This window comes from Tetrao urogallus (assembly GCF_951394365.1).
Source record: "Tetrao urogallus genome assembly, chromosome: 1".
Lineage (NCBI taxonomy): Eukaryota > Metazoa > Chordata > Aves > Galliformes > Phasianidae > Tetrao > Tetrao urogallus.
Genome location: NC_136813.1, coordinates 160246916 through 160268408, shown reverse-complemented (window position 1 = coordinate 160268408; position 21493 = coordinate 160246916). Strand labels below are relative to the sequence as shown.

General features: G+C 41.4%; 1 protein-coding gene across 1 annotated transcript in view; it reads left to right on the top strand.

Moving 5' to 3' along the window:
* Window positions 1-459: 459 nt before the first annotated feature.
* The window catches only part of LEMD3 (LEM domain containing 3), a gene marked incomplete at both ends in the record, with an annotated part of 47478 nt that continues 26444 nt past the window's right edge, over window positions 460-21493 (top strand). Inside the window, 3 exons of the mRNA XM_079538498.1 lie at window positions 460-1882; window positions 19073-19126; window positions 20595-20632. Of these exons, the coding sequence (XP_079394624.1) occupies window positions 460-1882; window positions 19073-19126; window positions 20595-20632 (1515 nt within the window). The remainder of the gene's footprint in view (window positions 1883-19072; window positions 19127-20594; window positions 20633-21493) is intronic.

Below are 21493 nucleotides of genomic sequence, written 5' to 3'. Positions count from 1 at the left end.
GAAGGAGCAGACGGCCCACGCCAGGCACGCAGGTGGGATCTGGGTGTATTCAGCGTTGTGACTGGAAAGCGGCGTTAGGAGACGGTCAGCGCTCGATCCGAGCGAGATGCGCTGGAGCCTCGCCCTGCGGCGCCTTTCAGGGGTCCCTACTGCAGTCCAACCAGCTCCCGCTCCCGACCTCTTCTCACATCGGCCGCTGACGGGAACCGGCCGCCCCACTCCCCTGCCTCGGGTACGGCGCGGCGCAGGGCGGGCAGGGAAGGGAAGGGAAAGGAAGGGAAGGGCAGGGCAGGGCAGGGCAGCTCGCGGAGCGCCGGAGACGCAGCCGTGCCGGGGCCGGGCGGCGCCTGGGGGTGACGGGCGGGTCTAGGCCACAGCCGAGTGCGCACGCGTCAGTTCCGGCGGGGAGCGCGGCGCGGCGCGTGGGTAGGAAACGCCGCGGCGGCGGGGGAGCGGAAAATGGCGGCGGCCGCACAGCTCACGGATGAGGAGCTCTTCTCGGAGCTGAGGCGCTTCGGCTTCTCTCCGGGGCCGGTCACCGAGAGCACCCGGCCCGTCTACCTGAAGAAGCTGAAGAAGCTGCGCGAGGAGGAGCGGGCCGGGGCCCGCGGCGGCGCCAACAAGACCCGGAACAGCAACAACAATAACACGGCGGCCGGAGGCGGCGGCGCCGGGAGAGCGGGCGCGGGCGGGCGGCTGGCGGGCGCCGAGCACCCCTGCCTCTCCGGGGCCGCCGGCGGCGGGCGGAGCCGCGCAGCACCCCCTGCCGGGGGCGGCAAAGTGCTGCTGGGCTTCAGCTCGGACGAGTCGGACGCGGAGGCCGGCCCTCGCGGCCAGGCCGGCGGCAGGAGGGAGCGGGCTTCGCCCCTCTTCCGCGGCGCGAGGCCCGGCGGCGGCGGCGGCACGGCGCCCCCGGAGGAGGCGGCCCGGCGGAAGCCTGGCGCCTGGTGGGGAGCGGCGGCGGCCCGCAGAGCGGCTCCGGGCGCCTGGGAGCACGGGGACGGCGGCGAGGAGGAGAACGACGACGCGGAGGAGGAGGAGGAGAAGGGCGAGCAGCGGCGGTGGAAGAACCGGACCGTGAACGGCAGCCGGCTGCTCGCCTGCGGCGGGGACAAGTACTCCGACTCGGAGGAAGAGGAGGCGGCGGCCCGGCAGCAGGTACCGAGGGAGGAACCGGCGACCCGCCGGCCCAGGCGGAGCCTCGGCAAGTCCGCTCCGTTCACAGCGAGCAAATGCGCTGCGGCCGGCGCTGGCACGATGGAGACGGCTCGGGAGAGGGCCGGCGGGGGCTGCGGTGCCGGCGCGGCCGGCGCGACTGACGGGGCGGCGGGGGCGGCCGCTGCCGGGAGCCGAGACGGGGGCGGGAGCCGCGAGGAGACGGCGGCGGCGGCGGGGGGAAGATGCGAGAGACCGGAGCCGGGTCCCGCCGGCCCCCGGTACCGCCTCGGCCCGACTAGGAAAGCCCCCACGGCGCCGGACGCGGACGGCGGTGACGGCGCCGAGCCCCCGGGCGCCGCCAGGAAGGCCACCGACAACCACGTCCTCGGCGGGGCCGCCGGCAGCCACGGCGCCGAGCCCAGGATCTATTCCGCTACCAACAGCCTCCCCCCGGGCGGGAGCGCCTCCCTCAGACTCAACCACTCCAATCATACGGGTTCAAATCACGCCTACCTGAAAAACACCTACAAGAAGAATCTCTCCGAGCCCGAGGAGGAGCTTCTCCAACAGTTCAAAAGAGAGGAGGTATCCACCACTGGAGGCTTCAGTGCACATTACCTGTCCATGTTCCTCTTAACTGCTGCATGCTTGTTCTTTCTGATACTGGGATTCACATACCTGAGAATGAGAGGTTCTGGAGTAGCTGAGGATGTGGGAGCCAACAGTAAGTATTAGGTCAAGGGGAAGGGCAGTTAATTTCTGCAAGGGGATGTACTGCTGCTAATCCAACTCTGCGTTCTCAGGAGGTCCGTGCTGCACAGTTTGGGGTCCCACTGTTCTATAAATTTCCCTTTTAGGATAGAGCACGCAGAAACAGACTGGCCTTCCTAAAGTGATGTAGTGAAGCTTGCTAGACATCTGGGGATAAACCCGTATCCTGATTATTCTGTGCTGTAATCTATTGATACCTTGTTTTCTAGCATGTTTTCTTCACAAAGCAATTTCATGTTTTGTTCAGTCTAGAAGATACATGGTTAATAGACAATCAACGAGGTAAGGCTTCTACCCATTTCAGAGAAGATGCACATCTGGATACCTGGGATTCTTGCAGAGTGAAGGTTCCAATGTAGTTATTAAGCAATTAAGCAGGTTGCCTTTATGAATGTATGTTGAAGCTTGGGGAGCATGCTAGGCTGAGGTGTTTTTTCAATGCTATGACAAACTTTGTGCTGACTTTGGACCTGTTATGTATTATTTTCTAATATGTGCTTTTCTTATAAATTCAGAATGAGAATGTGATTATACACTAAATACTGTTATGTTGTAGTTTGATTTTCACAGCTTTTTTTTTAAATCCTGTATTGGGGGTATCTTTAATACAAGGAAACAACTTTTTGGGATGGATGTAGAAACTACTATTTTCTATTCACAAAATATATGGAGATGGAAGTGTACCATTTCCACCTAAGGAGGCACTAATATTAGAATGAAAAGTCATGCCATTGCTCATTGGGAGCAATGAAAAATTGTTTGAAAAGCTAGTTTTAGGATGTGAGACCATTAGAGGGATCTTGGAGATTCATAGAATGGCCTGGGTTGAAAAGGATCACAGTGATCATCCAATTTCAACCCCCTGCTATGTGCAGGTCACCAACCACCAGACCAGGCTGCCCAGAGCCACCATCCGTGGATGGGGCATCCACAGCCTCCTTAGGCAACCTATTCCTGTGTAGTGTTCTTGCAATCACTGAGGAGAAAAATGTGGGGTGTTTCCTTATATGGATAGTAGGGCATGTGTATGGCCATGTGTGAACACGAATACAAGCGTCTTGCATGGAATGATGCTGCTGCTAGTTTGGGATCTGCTAGAAGTTACAGGGCAGAAGTAGCAGAGAGTGTACTATTTGTTTTTATTTTTTTTTTCCTTTTAGACCTTATTAATTACATTGCAATAACTATAATAGCAGAATAGTTTTTTTTATTCTTCGTGCTTTTTGTAGGAGGTCTGGAAGCAAAGAATGCAGTGTTTAGAAAAGTCAATAGCAGCAAAGGCTAGAGCATCTGCTATAGTTTCTTTGACTGTCTGCGTGGCTCTTAATAAATACTGCTCAGTCCTGTTTCTGGGAAGGTGGTGATACACATTTATTGTAGTGTGACTGTTGGGACCATACATACTCTTGTTCTGTGGTTAACTTCTGACCATACCTACATAAATGGTTTTGTGTACTGATAAGCTGTGCAGTTCCATAAACACACATTTGCTTATTTTTTCTGTCCTAGTCTTAAGTTCTTAAAATCCAGTTATTTTAATAGAGAAGATGATCTTTCAGCTCCTGGGGTAAACTTCCCAACTGTGACAGTCATGGTTAAAAGTTGCCCTGTCATGCTGATTGGTAAAGCTGAATGTCTCAACTATGCAGGCAACAGTAATGCTGAGAAAATAAATGCTCTGAGCTCCTTGTCTTGGGAAAAAAAAATCCCTTTTGTTTTAATGTGTGAAGTTTCCTACAGAAATGTGGGATCACTGTTTTGAGTCTATATTGTTTTTAAAGTTGACAAGGATGGACCTAGCAAGCAGGGAATGTTCTATTTGCCTTGGTTTGGCTGCTCAGCCAAAGGTCTGGTGGTTCAGGGTTGCTCAGAAGTTCAATTAAACCAGTCCTTGGCCTGCTTCTGTTTGTTCTTTTATCAGAGGAACTCTAGAAAGTGGATTTTCTGAGGAAGCGTTCTGGTTTTGGCACTCACATTTCTTCTGTCCTCCTTTCTTGCAGCCCTGGGCTTGAGGGGTAGGGCCCATTGAAAGGAAACAAACAGCCGTTTTTGTGGCTGGCTTCTTGGTAGGAAGTGGAGAAGGACACAGGCTACTTTTTTCCTTTTTTTTTTTTTTTTTTTTTTTTTTTTTAATAATGTGGAAATGTGCAGGGAATTGCCTTGTACATGTGCTCAGCACATACTAATTGGAATTCCTACTTCTGGAATGTATGTGTGTGAAGAGAACACAGTGGGTCCATAGGATGGACAAGAAAGACAAGACAGGCCCTGAAAATGCATCCCTACTGGGAAGGAAACCAGTTGTCTTTGGGGTGGTTCCCTAAGCTTAGTTGAACATCATCTGAGCGAGTCCTGTAGTTCTTGAGCTTATGTATTGTTTTCTTCATAGAAGCAGAATTGATTCATGCATTTTTATTAAAAATAATAGAATAGCTCATGAAACAACTTTTCAGCTAGATAATTAGGTACTGGGTTTTTTTTTGTCTTTTACTTGGCTTTAGGCAAGACTTCGTTGTTTGTGAATGGTTTTATTATGAAAAGTGTTATTTTAGACTACGAACTCTCACAGTTAATGTGAGAATGTAAGAAGATTGTATATAAATGTTTGTATATTTGAGCTGCTTTTTTTCCTCCTACAGGGCGTGTTACATGACAAGTTTGAGTTGATTGTCTTGTTCTTTTTCTGATGTTAAATTCTGTCAAAATAAGGTGCTGTTTTGTGTGACACACTGAAAAACATTGCTCACCAGCTACAGCCAGTGTTAGCACATAAGTTTGCTGGGCTGTGATGTGAGCTTAGAGGAGATGCTTGTAATGAGTGGAGGCTTGGAACAACGTACTAGGGTTGGATTTAGGCTAGGTAAAATGGAATAAGTAAAAAATGGAAGACTTCAGAAGAAGGTTGTCACATCATGCAAAATGTTGAAATACTGTCTTATTCAGAGCTATAAAGTACTTCAGTTTTTCTGCACGTGTGGCAAGCAGTGTTCAAAGATGAATTAGGATTGGCTTATTTATCTATATCTAAGCTATGTATGGCCACTTGAGGTAAAGCTTTTCAGCATTTAGTTATCTAAGATGCTGATAAATGTATTCTCTGTAAGGCTTTTCTTGAAATATTGAAATAAATGGTTGTAAGCTCACAAAAGATAATGTGTGAGTAGATTGTGCTTTTGCTGTCTCTGGCAGTCTTATACATGAAAAGGTTTACTTGTGCTTGATACTGATAACAATTCATGTGGTTCTTGCTGTAAGATATCGTGCTTGCACCTGCCTTTAAATGTGATGGCATTGTATGAAATCTTGCATAATGATTTGTAAGGAAAACGGTCAATTTGGCTTTTGTCTTCTTCCTAGAGGTCTTTAAATTCTGAAGAGTTCATCATCTCTTCCTATTTCATTCACTTAATTTTGTGGTGTTACTTGGAGCATCTCATGTAGCTGTTGGCACTTCTGGGAGTTAGTTACAAAGTTATTTTTCGGGGAAAATTGATGCTAAGATCAGTGGGTGTTACTTTGAGGCCTGGTATACTTTCTGGAAGGTGAGGTTATTACTGTAGGTGCTGATTAAGGCAGTAATTTCAAAGGTATGGCATTTTATGTTACTTTCATGCCCTCTGCTCCAGTACTTTGCATTGGGAGTGGTTGATGTAACAAAGAAGTGAATCTTCCCTTTGAAACGTTCAGGTAGTTATTCTGTATTGTCTGAGGTTCTTAGAGAGGCTTTCGAAAGCGGGGGTCTCGTTAGTGATTTTGATCTTTCCATGTAAATTGTTAAAACATAACTGCTGGTAGCACAGTCTTTAGTCTGTTCACTCTAACTTGCATTTTTGAAATGTTAATTTAGGGAAACCTCTGGTAGTTGTCTATATTGCAAGTGGAAACTTAAGAAAATCGTAATTCGAAGGCTTTAATTCTGTTCCATTGACGTTCCATTTCTTTTTTTTTTTTTTCTTTTTTTTTTCTTTTTTAAACTTCTAAATATCTCATGTATTGAAACTTCCATGGAATTTTGTGCAGGGAATTTCAGTGATTAAAAAGCTAGAGTTGCTGTGTGAAAGGCAAGAGATGGACTATTAAGTGCACCGATCTGCACATTACTGCTGAAGTGCTGTGGCATTTCACAATTAACTGTTGAAATTTGGCTTGCCTTCATAATGCCTGTATTTTAAGGAGATAGGTGTTTGTACTTCCTTTGGAATATGTAAAACTAACTTGGGATGCAGGCCTTAAGAGTACTGCCGTATGCCAACATGCGCAGGACTTTCCTTATGCCATGACTTCAGATGTTCTTTGAATGTATTTACGACATTACTGTCACAGGCTGTTTTTTTTTTTTTTTGTGTAGTGATGAGAAATCAGAACTGAAACTACCCACCTGGGGAGTGGGCATGCAGAAGAGCTCTAACAGGATCTGATTGCACAAGCTGTCAGAAACTAATTGAAAGTTTGTACGTGGTACTTTTCACAAAAGAATATTTGGTTTCTGGTGTGAGAACTGAGGGCAGTTTATGAGCTGAAAGATCTGCGACTTTTCCATGTTTATGGAGCATTGCAGAGTGCACAAAAGTGGGAAAGCAAACAGCAAACTTGTGTTTCTTCTGTTACAGCAACAGTGGTTACAGTTGAAGTCTTTTAAGGAGGAGCCCATATTACCCAAGGACATACATTTAGTGTAGCATTGTAGGAACCCCAACTTGTACTGTTTCTTAAAGCATACCAGCAGGAAAGGAGAATCATACCTACAGTCTTTCTATTGATGGGGGCTGCTGATGTTTCTAAAAAAACCACTTGTTTTTTTACACTTGTACACTTAACACATGCTGACGTGTATTTCACGTGGGAGTACTAGGTTGCAAAACTTTGCCTTAATGCTTATTCAGCTAGGCTGTCGGGAGTGCTGGGGTTGTACCAAGCTGATCCCTGTCAGGCTTCTTGCCTTGTGCTTCAGAAATAATATGAACATGTGAATGGCAGGGCAGAGCTGCTGTTTGACAACCTTGTTTGATCAGTTGACAAAAAAAAAGCTGAACAAACAAGTATATTAAGCATGTACTTTAGTTTTTTGTTAATGAAACTGCTGCTTCAAAGTCCTTTGTAATCATTGGATGTGTTCCTTAAGTGTTAAAAACTCCTGAATAACTGTGTCAATTGGAAAAAGTGCTTGTGTTTTGGGATTTGAGGTAGATTAAAGGGAGTGCGTTGACTGGTCAAGATGCATTAAAAAGAAATAGTGATTTTCAGGGGATTTGTTTTGTCTAAGAAATTCCATAGCAGTATCTTTGTCCTGACTGTCCCTTCTTGGCTTCTTCTGTTTTTGCTGGGAGGTTTAGAATTGCAAGAGAAAGTGATAAAGCCTTTACCATAACTGTAATGCATGAGGATAGGGTTAGCTCTGCCTCTGATCAAAGTAACTATTCATGTCTTGTATCATGATTACTGAAGAATTTGGATTGAGCAAAATTTGGAAAAGGGTCAGTGTACTGGTGCAGAAAAGCATACTGATGGATGCAAGTACAGATGGGAGAACCACTGAACAACTTGCAGCAGATCTCATGCAGGTTCCTACTGTTAGGAGTTTGCTTCAGTTTATGATGTTTGCTGTTGAGCCCTCCTGTAAACATAAAAAAGGATCAGGTTCTTGAGTGAAAGTGGTGATGTAAAGGCTTTGCAGTTGATGTCAGAGCGCAGTCTGTTCCTGGAAAATGAAGAAACAATAAGACAAACTGGATGCTTTGACTGCATGCAGGTACGGCCTCTTTGCACAGCTGATAAGACAGCACCTGCATGTCATCTCAGTATTCCTACAGTTTCTGTGTAGGCAAATAAGTGCCTTGTGTTCACACGAACCTATTCTGAGATACTGCTGATATTCTTCCCTAGAAGCTTTGAGTAATCTTTAGAAACTTGTCAATTCAGTAAGCTCAGCCCAGGTGGAGGAATTGAAGGTATGTTGATAAGAGATGTGAAAAGTTGAATCAAGTATTTTTGAACAATTGAGCATGCTGTATGATGAGTAAGAAATAAGCTTACCATTTGTAATAAGGAAATACATTAGGGATGAGGAAGCTAAGGCCACAGCCTTCTGTATTTCACTGACGGTCGTTTTCTGTGACGTTATAATCGTCTCTCTTTCCCTGCTGCTGTGCTGTACTTCTACCCATACGTTTTAGTGCCATTTCTCATTTCTACTGTGTTTCCAGTGCGCTGTGGAGAGCGAAAGGATAAAGGAGCAAGTGAATGTCATACATACTAAAAGTGTAGCTGGCAAACTCCACGTGATTCTTGGGCCTAGTTTGTTGGAGAAGTGATGTAACCTCTGATGTTTTGGCAGAGAAAAATGAAGTTTTCTGCTCATCTTGTAATGCGTGTACCTTGAAAACAAGTGTCTTTTTGTAGTCTTAAATTCCATTAACTCTTTTAAATGAACTGAGTTACGCTCTGAATTGATTTAGAAGGTTGTCTTATGTGGAGAGAGGAAGAGATGGTAGGGAGGTTAAAAGAAGTTTAACGTTGAATTGAGTGGCATTAAAGCCTACTAAGTAGATCAGTTGGATTTCAGTAATGATGTGGTAGATAAGACGTATGACTCTTCACAAATGACTGGTTGTATACCAATTCCTTAGCCCTCTCTATTTTCTAATTTTTCTCTATTGTATAAATAGAGGTCATTTACTTAACTAAAAGTTGGAAGGCAGCATCTTAGATTGTATGTAAAACAATTGTTTTCTAAGACTGCATTTATTCACGTAGGTCTCAATACAGAGTTTATATACAGGACGCATCCTGACCTTTGGAAAGGTACAGGAGCCTTTGTATTTAGGTAGCATCTTGGTAAAGAGTCATGAGTCTACCCTTGTTAGTGCACTGAATAAGACTATTGCAAGAAGACTGTAGGGATGAATTGCACAAAACAGGCAGGTTTCTAAGGCAACATCTGGATCTTAATTTTCATTTTCTCCCCACTTTCTGTGAAGGTCAGTTGAGTACGTGAATTGCTTAGCAGAGAAGCCTTAGACTTTTCCATGCTAATGCTAATTTTGCTAATGCTTAGGTTGGCTTCTGGATGCTTTCAGTAGGTAGTGTATCAAAACCATTCACCTTAACCATCAGCCTCCTCAATTCCCATCGTGTCATTTTGTAGTTATACCACAAAACATCCCTCAGCAGACTCATTCTGTGAGACCTCTTCAGTGTCATCAGGCTGCACGACAAAGACATCTCAGGTGCAGTGTTCCCAAATGTCACATCACATCTCTAACAAATTCAGCTCTACCTGAATGTGTTGATTGAACAGAAATGTAGCTAAACCTGATGCAAAACCTGCTGGTAGAAATTGAGCAACGGAGAATTTACTGCAAGTGAGGGGTTCCAAATAACAGAAGGTACTTTTTTGTTACAGTTGCCTTAAAATGCTCCTGGTTGTGATATGCTTTTTTTTTTTCTTCCTTCTAATTCCCAACATGTTTTCAGGGAAATGGTGAAATATTAATCATGACATTTCTGATCATCTCTGACATTTGACCTATGTCTAAAAGTTTAGCGGGCTGTTTGTTCTTGTTCAAGCAGTATTATTCAGACAACCACAGAAGATACTTGTTAACTTTCCATTGACAGACCGAGTGGTGCATGTGTGATTAAACCCCTGAGAGGCCTCTTTCAGGCTTGGAAATCCTGTCAGATTTACTGGGGGAGAGCCAGTCTGGCTGTCCTGTTTGGGCTGTTCCTCACTCTTACAAATTCCTTGGAAGGAGTTTAGTGTTACTTTGTAAATAAGAGAAAATGATTAATGAAATTCCTCAGTGTGATATTGAAGAGTGGAGTGTGATGTCAAATTCATCAGTCTGTTTCTGTATTGGTTTGGACCTGATGTGTGAATCAAGGAAGTTTCTGGAGGTGAGAGGCATGGTGTGGTATTTTAATTTTTAGAAGAAGCTTATGCTGCCCAGGGCAGAGTTTGCCCAGCTAAGAAAATGCAGACTTCCGTCTGGACAAGAAACTAGTCTTAATTCTTATTTTTGAGTTTTTCTGTAAGCCTATGAAGTAATGCTTACCCAGGAGCAGCTCTAGATAAAGGTCTTTTTTCCTGAATAACTGTGGGAAATGGATAGTCTGAGCTGTATCTAAAAGGGTATTTCATGTTTGCATACTTCATATTTTGTAGAGAAGAAGACAAACTTTTGTTCTGATAAACCCTTAGAAAAATCTGAAACTGTTGAGAACATCTAGAGAGCCCTAGTGCTGTATTGTCTGTACAGTGTCTTTTGAGCTACTTCTTTTTTTACACAGTGAAAACCAGAAATACCAGCTGTACTGTTAAGTACTCTTGAGAGCTGAGCCATTCAGCATGGGCAGATGTGTGTCTGACTTGGTGATCCTCAGTGTATTGTGAGCAGTGTCTTTAAATGCAATAGCCTTTTTCTTTGTTTTTTTTTTTTTTTTTTAGCTTGTTCACCTTGAGCAAAGATGTGCTTTGTGTACTGTGGAATTGAACAAAGCAGCTGCTAATGTTTTCTCATTTGTAACTTGAAATATTGTTCTTTCCTTGACCTTCAGCTTAAGATGCTTTTCATGAAGAAACAATAAAATCTAGTATTTTAGGAATTAAGGATTTAGTAGGTGACACTTGAAATAGGAAAAAATAATGAGATGTTAAAGCGAGATATGTTTTATTCTGCTGTATGTTCCGTTTGGCAGTAATGTCATTGCTGTGTGGGAAGATCAGACTAGAAAGAAACAATTGCATGAAAATACCAGGACATCTCATTCCCATTTTGAGGTCCAAAGGCCAAATAGGGTCTGCCTGTCCCTGTTGTAAGGGAATGAATTGGTGTGTTGTGTTTTTTGCCGTTCAGAAGATGGGACTGCAGAGTTTCTTACCCAAATCTTGGCATTGTACTAGTAGCTATTACCAGCACTCATATACCAGATTCAGCACCTCAATCCGCAAGCACCTCCTTAGGCGTAGCCTTTTTAATTTAAGGAAGAAAACAACAACAACGAAACAACAACCACAAACCAATTATGATAACAAAATTGGAGGCCTCAGTTCAAACAGGCTGTTGGGCTGAGAGTGGAGGTAAAGGTAAGCCTTAAGCCTAAGGACAGCTGTGGTGTATGGCTGTGGTAGCCTGGTTGTTCTCTTCAGATAATCAGTTCTATTTGAACCTGCCAGTTAAGCTATCAGCCAAGGGCAGGTGCTGGTGGAGGCAGAGTGGAAGGTTAGTCTTGCTTCAGTTGAGTAAAAATGAAAGTTGCTGAGTATCACCCACTTCTTTCATTTTCACTCAAATGTTGCTGACCTCATCCTGGCTTCCAGCTGCACAAACTTCTGTGCCTACTGGGCAGCTTCTCTGTAGCCAGTATGGGTACTTTGGTAACCTGCCTATTGCTTTTTCTCAGAAAGCTCTTCTCTGTGGGGAGGCGAAACCCGCTAGCAGCTAAATCTGTATCACCTACACAATGGAGAGAAAGCTCTTCTTTCTCTGTAGGTTACACCGGGATACTATTCTCAGAGGTTTGCAGCTCTTTTCAGGCTGTGTATAGGTTATGAACCATTGTTTAGCAGTTGTGCTACTTCTTTCTCTGCAGGTGCTGATAGTCAGACCAGGCTGAACAGTTAAAGGGACAAAGGCACAGCAGAACACCACTTTTGAAAAGAAAAAATTCCCAATGTGATCTTTATCTTTAATTTGTTAATGGCTTAGCTCTTATGATTGAGGGTCTTTTAAGGATTCTTCTGTCAGTGCTCTCTGTTTGAATGTTATCTTTGGGTGCTGTAAGCTGCTCATAGTTCTGTAGCATGATTCTAATTCTTGGTAACTGAAGTCTTTGGAAGAAGAGGTTGACTGTATTTTTATGTTGGACTCTCTTCAATCTTCAAGACAGGAATCTTTCCTTTCTGCTTGTGCAAGATGAGGAGGAGTGTTTCTATGCAGATTGACCCCTCAGGGGAATGACAATGTATTTAATATTTAATTGCAGCTTCCCAATAATTGTTAAACCTTCTGTGTTTTAATAACACTTGCATTACCGGTTTGCTCTCCAGCTTGAACTTGGGAGCTTGAGGAAAGCCAGGCAGCTTCCTAATCTGATATTTGAGCTGCCTCTGCTGCAGTGTTTTCAGGGGGGCATTTCACAGCTTCTCAATATATTTTCCATTTCAGTGTTCATTTATTGAAGTCTTGGGTTTTTCTTGACCTTACAATGTACAAGGACCTAAAATATTTGGGAGGGAGCAGAGAAGAAAGAAGAGTTAATACAGAAGCCTGTTGTGATTCTCTTGCAGGCAAAAGTATTCTTTACCTGCTGTAAAGTTCTGGGAGGTGTCTAAAATATAATGTTTTTCCTGATAATATTTTGCAGCTGCTAATAAATGCAGCCTTAGTGTTTTCTCCTACATAAAACACTAGCCCGTAATGCAGACCATTTGTGTATATGTATGCAAGGAATGTTATACTAACAAATTTTTACTGTGCATTGCAAACACGCTTCCAAGCTTTTTTCTTTCTAATAGAACACTGAGAAGTGTTTCCTCATTGAAATATAGTGTGTTCTGTAATGCAATGTAAAAGACTGTGCGTGCAAATTCCATTACTATAAAACATGTACATTAAACATAACAAGAGCACATTAAAATGTTTATTGTACAAGTTGCTCTTCTACTGAGCATGCTCCACTGAGAGTAATGTAAGCACAGACGAGACAGTATTAGGTGTGAAGACCAGCTTCTGGGTGGGCATGTTAACTGGAAATACTGAGGTAAGCATCTGGTGGCTTGCGCTTGATACTGCTGTTGTAGCTGTACTGCAGTTGTGTAAGTGCAGAACAATCTTATTTGCCTGAGTTTTTCATCTCTTGACAGAACTAGGGACTTACATTGCAGTATTACCTTCTGGTGGATATGGTTATTCTCAAGTTTGTTTCACAGTGTAGCTGCATTGATTCTGGTGTGGGTTTGTTTACCTTTTTTTATCATTATATGCCTATTTGCGGTTATTTTCAAGGTCTTCCATTCTCTTTGTAGACACAGTAGCTTGCAGTGGGTGCTTTAGTACAGCAGGTTCTCACCAGTAGTACTGTTGATAGACTGGTAACACTGTAGTCAAAACTTGCTCTAAAGTCAGCACTGGTGTTTTGGCAACTGTTTAAGTTTTGGATTTATTTTATGATTTATTAGGAAAAAAGACAAGTGAAGTTCTTAAGAACTGACAGCCTGCTCTTCTGTTTCACTTTTCTGATGCTGGAATATTTATAGACGTTACACGGATCAAAATAATGTATCTTTTAAGCACGAAACATAGACTTTCTAGAGTTTTTATAAATAATGAAGGCGCTAAAAATGGAAGTATTGTTTTTATTCAGATGATACTAAATCACAGAATTGTAGAATGGCTTGAGTTGGAAGGGACCTCAAAGATCATTTAGTTACAACCCCCTGTGGTGGGCAGGGTTGCCAACAACTAGATCAGTCTGTCTGTGAACCCATCAAGCCACCCTTGAACAATTCCAGAAATGGGATATCCCCAGCTTATCTGGGCAGCCTGTGCCAGTGTCTCACCACCCTCTGAGAAAGGAATTTCCTCCAAACATCTAACCTAAACATCACCTCTTTGAGTTTATATACATCCCCCCTTGTCCTGTCACTGTCTACCTGTGTAAAGAGTCTGTCCTGCATGTAACTTCTTTCAAGTTTTGGAAGATAACAATGAGGTCGCTCCGGAGCCTTCTCTTCTCCAAGCCAAACAATCCCAACTCCCTCAACCTTTCTCTATAGGAAAGGTGCTCCAGCCCTCAAATCTAATGAGAAGCTCTCCCAAAATGCTAGTCACCTTAAACATGGACTGAATTGCTGTGGTTCTATTAATAGAATCTCTCAGTGTTCAGGTCTGTGTTCACCAGTATTTGAATAGGCAAGAATGCATTTGAATGGTTCTATGTAGGGCGATACGACTGAAATATGGAGAGTTCCCCTTTGACCCCACTTAAGAGGCAGCGAAGAACTTTAAAAAAATATATAAATATATATATATATTAAATATATATTTTATATATGTACATATTTTATATACTTTTAAAATATATTTTTGTTTTATATATATACATATATATTTATATAACATATATATATATATATGTTCTTTTACCTAAAATAATGAGGGCTTTGCTACTACTAGCGCAGAGAGAAAAATATCTGGATGTCTGTCACAAAAAGATAACTTTGATTCTTTGAGAGGAGGCTTTTGTCAGAAAAGAAGTGATAATGAAGTAATTTGGTTGTTTCATCAACCCTTATCTCGCCTATTTGAGTGCAGGATTAATTCAAATGATACTGGAGAAAATTATTAATGAAAGTTCACTAAACTGATTGAGACAGCTCGAAAACTGACTTGAACTCTGTTTTTCCTTAACATCCTTTTAGAATTCTCCAATCCTTCTGGCAGATTGCACTACTGTTCAAAAAGAGCGTAGCCAAGGAGTGGTCAAACTGCTGCTGTCAAGCAGCTTGTTTTCATCTTATGTATGTACTGATTTAGAAGTACAAAAACCTGTTCTGAAGCAAAGAATATCTGTGGTGAAGGAATTGCTTGGCGTTATGTGTGACTTTGTGTCATCTTATAACAGCATGTATATTTGATCTACTCATTCGAAGTGGTTTCCACCTGAATTTAAACAATCTGGAGTTGAAGATCATAGAAAGCTTTGAGTATTGAGTAATTGCAGAGAGGAAAATAAGGGCAGGATTATTTTGTTTAAGCTGTCTGAAAGATGGAGCTCTGGAATCACGAAGGGACTGACATGTTTACTTTAAATAGGACGTACTTGTGGTAAAACATCCTCTTGGGCTTTTAAAAGGAGTGCCTTCCAAGTTTGTTACAGAAAGCGTGTAGACATCCTGTTATTATGTACATCTTAGGAGCTGTAATAGTTTTTGTTCCTCCCTCCAAACTTAAAGGTTTAGGACCATTGAGATGACATACTAGGAGCTGTCTGACACATACATGATATGTTGCTAGGTGGGATCAGTATTTGATTTGAGTTACCAAAAATAAAATGGCTGAGCCTTTGGTTGATGTTGAAAGTACTTGAACTACAAAATTAATGACAGCTTGTTTCCAAGGCAGCACAGAGGTCTGTTTTGGATAGCAGAGCTTCCAGCATTGTTGCTTTTTTTGTTAACATTATCTGTATTTTTGTTTCGTTCTTTTTCTAATGAAGAGAAAATGAATGGAAACCCTTAGGCTATCCTCTGATTGAGCACAAGTCGTCTTTTCCAGGACAAGTTTTGAAAGAAAAAAAAAAAAAAAAAAAAAAAAAGTCAGGCTAATACTTTGGGGTTAGTCTGTGTGTGTCTAAGTAGATGGAGAGAAAAGTAATTTTCTCTTTGTAGGGAAAATGTGCTCGCTTCTGTGGAAGTTACTGGCTTTGAACTTTGCATTGCTGTAAATTGTCTCTGAATCCTCATGCAGATGGCATTTAGTGCTTCCTGAATTATCACATTCAGAAGTAATATTGACGGATTTCATTCTGCAAATGTGACTTTACAACTCTTTAAAGTTGCATTGAAAAGTTGCTTTTGATTTATAAAATTGTTGTTCTTTCAGAAGTAGACTATGAGATTACAGCGATTCTGTCAAAAATGGTAACTTGATTTTCAGTAGTGGTCAAGAAGCAAACACAATGGTAGCGGTTTTGAGAAAGAGAATTGAGCACAAAGTGTGCTTGAGAATATGTATTTGAGAACATCCATAGTGCTCCTTTATTTTTGGGTAGTATCTACCTCTGTTTCCTAACGGTGGAAAAGATGAAGTAGAAAAGCAAAGCTGAAAAAAGTCATAGAATTGTACTGTGATTGAAGGCACATGGGTATCATAGCAAGGAGGGGTAGGACTCATCCATGTGGAAGAGTAAGGACTGGGGAATGAAGTAAGGGGGGGGGTGAGTATTATGGAGGAGCTGAATGCAGTCTGATTACTCACTGCTTCCTGTAATATGAGGAGGAATTTCTCAAGTTGGCAAGTGGCAGGTTCAGAAAAAGCAAAGCAAATGGTTTTTCATGTATTCACGTTAACTTGTGAAACTGTGTCCCTTATGTTGCTGAAGCTTGGCTTTAATGGAAGATTACACGAGTTGGTGGGGAAAAGTACACTGTTACTGATGCATGTAGGAAAAGAAAACTTCTGTCTGACTCAGAAAACTTGAGGTGAAAATCTGTTGATGGCTAGGGGAATATTCTGTTGAAGTATCAATATTCCTATGCTCAGATCATTGCTTTTACTTGTGGTCTCTTGATTTCTCTGTCCAGTTAAGAGCAGAAGAATAAAACCTTCCTGACATTGCTCACGAGTCCTTGGTTTGTCCCAATGTGACTGTTTCTTCATGCGTCAGTTTTGGTATCTGTTGAAGTGTTGAATGCTGTGACAGCAAGAATTGTAATGCAGCTCAGGACAAGGTACTGCAGCTCTAGATGCCTGTTGTGGAAGGATTGACTATTTTTTTTTTTTTTTTTTTTTTTTTTTTTTTCTTCAACCAACTTTAGTGACCAGAAAATAAACACAGACCATAGTTTTGTACTGCCTTAGTGATACATATCTATCCTAAAAAAAAAAAAAGTACACTTGCTTAAGATGTTTGTATATATCTTCTTGCTAGGTGAAGCTGTGTCAGTCTTCGGAACTTGGCCTATTAGGGCTCTGTAAGAGCTGACTTTTGCATTCACAAATGTGTGCAGCTAGGCTACGGCTTCTTGTCTGTTAAAGCATGCATTGACAAAGAGGAGAAATCCCACTTTGTGCTCTCTGTTTGTCCTTGTGGAAAAACTGAAGGATTCTTTTGTAAACACTGTCTGCAATTGTTACCAATGTATTAGGCAGGAAACTGGGGCCAGTGAGTGGTTTTATTGTTGCTTTTGAGATGACAGCTGCTGTATTCCCTTGGAAATTAACCTTGTGTGTTGACACTGACCGCATTTGTATTCTTAAAATTGAGTATCTCTGTGATACTTGGTGTGTTTGTGCTGACAGCTTTGGCTGGAATGCTTTGGAACTGTGACCCTTAGAGGTGATTTTTTGTTCTTTGAGACCAAGCAGTTCTGCCACTGTAAGTCATCACTGACAGCTTGCCCCAACTAAGGTACATATGACAGGTGCTTCTAGAGGTATTGGCATTCAGTTAATCTGAAAAACATTTATGTGCTGCTTATATTAATTTCACAGGCTTTTCAGTAGTCTTGTTGTCTTGTTTTTTATTAACTAGCATTTAAATAAGATTGCCTCTTCAAAATGGAATTTAAATAGAATGTCCCTTCCTGTTCCAATATCTTTATAAAAAAGAAATGCTTTATTTTCTTCTGACTCAGGTTAAATTGTCCTGTTATCAGTCAAGGGAAAGCCTTGCTAGGAAAACAGCTCTTCTTCCAGGATAGCAAACCTCCATGCAGAACACTCAGCTAGTTCATTTCTTTTGGAGATGTAGCTCTTTGATGCTTATAAAAATTGAGCTTGATAGAGAAGCCACTTGAAGTCTCTTAGTCAGTGCTGTATGGCTGAGATATTGAACCCTCTTTGAGAAGCCTTGGAAGTATATGTTCACATAAGAAAGCTTTCTATCAGCAATTAGTTATTAATACTTGCTTTGGTAGAGCAAGGACTTGTTGCTGGTTAAGATAAACTTGTGTATTTTAAGAACTTTGGAGAAAGTTTTTTTGAACCAATAATGTGGATGTAATGCATTGAAGCAACAGAGATGAGCTGGGGCAGCTGATCAAAACTTTGCACTAGAGGCTGTGGCAACTGAGATGGTTTGGTAAGAGTTTTGATTGTGAACAGAACTGAAAAAAATAAAGAAATAAAAGTAGCTATGGAGGGGCCTTATTGATTCTTGTTAGTGAAGTTTAAGTGGTAAGTAGATCCAGATTTCTTAACAGCTATCAGTTGCACACATAGGCAATAAGTTGCTGTAGTAGCACGTTGCATACTTGCCTCTTAAGGCATTGAGCATCCTGAGCTAGGTTAACATCTTGCATGGAATGTCACTCTCTTGTACTGGTTAACTGCCCATAAAATCACAAATTTAAGAAATTCTACTGTGTGAGATAAAGGGATTGATTCAATCATTTTGAAGGGAAGTGGGTTTTGTTTTTTTTTTTTTTTGGTCATATTGTCTTCGTGAAAGAGAGGAAAACGTTGGAACATTGGCATATCTCATCTGGATGCTTCATAAAGGCAGTCTTTCAATTTACCCAAATATGAAGTTGTTCACCTAAGAGTCTGACTTCACAACTTCCCCAATCTCAGTGCGAACACAGGAACACCACTGCCTTTGCTTAGTTGCGGTACATGGAACTGCAGCTGGCAGCTTTCATTTGGCATCTTTGCAGCTGTGCTTGTACTGTATTTGTTCCACGGCTTTCATCAGTTCTGAAACACGTCTGTCAGATATATGGAAATCTACATGCTATTCTGTCTTGCAGGTCTCTCCTGCATCTAAAATCATACAGTCAAGTTTTCATATATGTACAATAAGGTTGACTCTGGAAAAAGCCCATTGTTACCCAGTCTGGATAAGTAACAAATAAATTGGGATGTTGGCAGTCATGTAGAGCCTCAACTGTCTCTAATTCCATTTCAGGCTATTGAGATTAAAAATTGAGTGTGCTGGAAACATTCTACAGAGTTAATGATGAAATACATAGAAGCTTTGTAAAGTTGGTAGCTTGATAACTCGGTAGTCAATCTTGGAGAATTTGCATTGAAGGAATGAAGTCGAAGCACTATAAGGCTTCATTTGAACATCCTCTGCTTCTATTAGCATTGATTAGTCTGATATCCAAAGTAAGTGTTTAGGTCTATAAAAACCAGACCCTGTGTTGGGCTGTTTTTTTTTTTGTTTTTTTTTTTTTTTCCTTTGGTGTCAGAGGAAGTGAACTTATTTATTGCTTTGGGCAAGTGACGCACTTCTGAGCCTAGACACAAGAACAGCCTCTTGTTTGCAGAGTTTCAAAGGGTCAGGCTCTTTTCTTTACTCAGAAAACATTTTTGTTGCCCCACATGGTTTGTTGGCTCTAATCGTTCCTTATCACCACTGCATATAGGAGTAATAAATCCGTAATCATTCTCGCTTCTGCTTGTTTTTCAAAATTAAGGTGAAGTGGGTCAACATCTGTCTCCTGGCAGAAGTGCTTTGGAAGTTTTTGCAGGTAATGTAAGTTGCACTGTTTTACAGGCATTATGACTTCTGCGGTTACATTTCCAAATAACTTCACATATGGCAAAGGTCAGGGAACCACTGTTTTATGAGCTGGTACTTCGATTCCTTTGTACCTTCCATTCCCCATACATGAGAAATCCTGCTTCAAATTTATAGAAATCTAGTGTCTCTACCTTTATTTCTATTGATTTTTCCCATTTGTGACTAAACTAATTGATCAGCTTAGTCATCCTATGTGGTTTAGGATGCTGTCAGTCAGCTGGCTGCCAGGAGGCAGCTGGTGATGCATTGTAAAGAACTTTGTGTGGGAGGGCTTTGTGTGGGTCATGTTTGTATCAGAGACTGTTGCTGGGTGCCTTCAGGTGCAACCAGGAATGCAGTGGAAACAGGTGTGATGCCTTGGGAGTGGAGGCTAACCATATTGTGTAAATGGAGTTACTTATTTTGGACTTCAGTTAAGACAGTGCGTGTATTTTACTGTGCTTCAGTTAGAAGGTTGGACTGTAGAAATACATTAAGCAGTGTGTCCCATGTACATGCCCATTTTTGATGTGCTTTGTGCATCAATATGGTGGCACTTAATCCAGACCTTCAAGATTGTGACAGGTTTCCCAAGGTGTTTTCTTTATCCTGATTATGTATGTGCTTGGTGAACTGAGGCCAGTAGAAATTTCGTTTCCCATTTGAATAGGACACGGAACTGCTCACTGCTGTGTAAGCTTAGTCTGTGGGTGTCTGAGTTCATAGCTTAGAAAGGCAAGATACTGTGCTTTAATGGTGTTTTCCTCCTGCCTTGGTAGTTTTTCAGTTACCAGGCAGTCATTTTTGAGTGCAGTTGATGTGTCTAGCTTCAGTTTCTCTTGCTTGAGGAATTTATTGTTGTAGCCAAGAGGAATATAACAGATAAGCGTATGCTTTGGGGAGCTGTACAAACTGTTCTCTTTGTAATAGAGTGGTCATTTAGGCACATCACACTTCTCGCCTAAGTCCTCAATGTGTTGTCTCTTACTTCCATCAATACACTAAGTACTGTGTAGTTGTACAGCTCTGTATGTGGATTGTGGCTTAATAATAGTAAAAAAAAGTAGTCATACTTTTTAAATAGATATCTAAAGTATGTAAAGCCTTCAAATTATGATTTTAATGTGGTTGAGTCATTAAAGCAAGTGTTTGGCAAATGACAAGCATATTTTTCTTTGCATGCAAACAACTGTGAAATATGCAGATAAACAGAATTCTGGTTTAACCTAAATGCTGCTGTAGCCTGATGTAAAATGTGGAGCTTATGTCAAATGCTAATAGCTGCCTAATTGTTATTTCTCACGTTATGGACTTGTTTGTTTTTATTTAAACAATACAGCGTTGTTATAAAATCGCAGTGATGACATACTTTTTTTTTAAACAATTTTTAAACTATAGAATGAATTATTTTTTCTTTTTTTTTTTTTTTTTGATAGTCAAGAATCCCTTCAGTGGAGAACTACAAAGCATAGAAGTAAGTAAAAACATTTAATGTTGAGATTTCACTCTGTCAAATGGTTCTGTAAAAGCCATAGTGATCTTTTCAGAATGGTGTGGTTTCTGAATGTTTCATATGAGATTAGTCCATTTCTGTTACTTGAATATTTTAAGTTTTTGGTTTTGATTTCGGGATGAAAATAGGATTACAGGACTTGGCTATCTCATGCTTGTTGCTTTATATAATGAGAAAATGATACCTAATTCGTGTTGTATACGTATGAGAAAAAAATATTCTAAGATCTTCTTGATGCTAAGTTGATCAGTTTTCCTTTACTTCTACCATTTGTTTCTCAACTGTGAAAGGACAACTGACAAGAGATGATTGTCGTGAGACTTTATGGTCTTACGTAGTACTGCAGAAGAGCCAAGGGTTAGTTGTCTTCAGAAAATGTATTTGAAAACTTGTCTCTTTCACTTTGAATCGATGCTGTTGCTAGTTGCTCTATTTGCTCTCTCAACTGAAATATCAGGATAACCAATTTTGAGATCCATGAAAGGTAGCCAGGTAAGTCTCAGTTCTGCAACTTGCATTTTAGTGTTTCTCTCTGGGGGCCTTCAGTCTTTTTGGCTGGCTTGCAAACAGCGATCTGCTTTTAATTGGCATGTACGTGAAAGTTTTGCAAGATAATTTTTGGGGGATCTAGTGTTGAGCTCTGCAATTGAGTTGTTGCATATTTTCATTGAGTATCTAGTTTTTGTGAAGAAACTTTTACTGAATCTTCTGAACAAATTAAATTTTGTGAAGTAGGTTCTGAGGTACTGACAGGCAAATAAGCTGAACTTAGAGCACTGCTGTTTGTGTTAAAGGGCTGATATTTTCCATTCAGGAAATGGG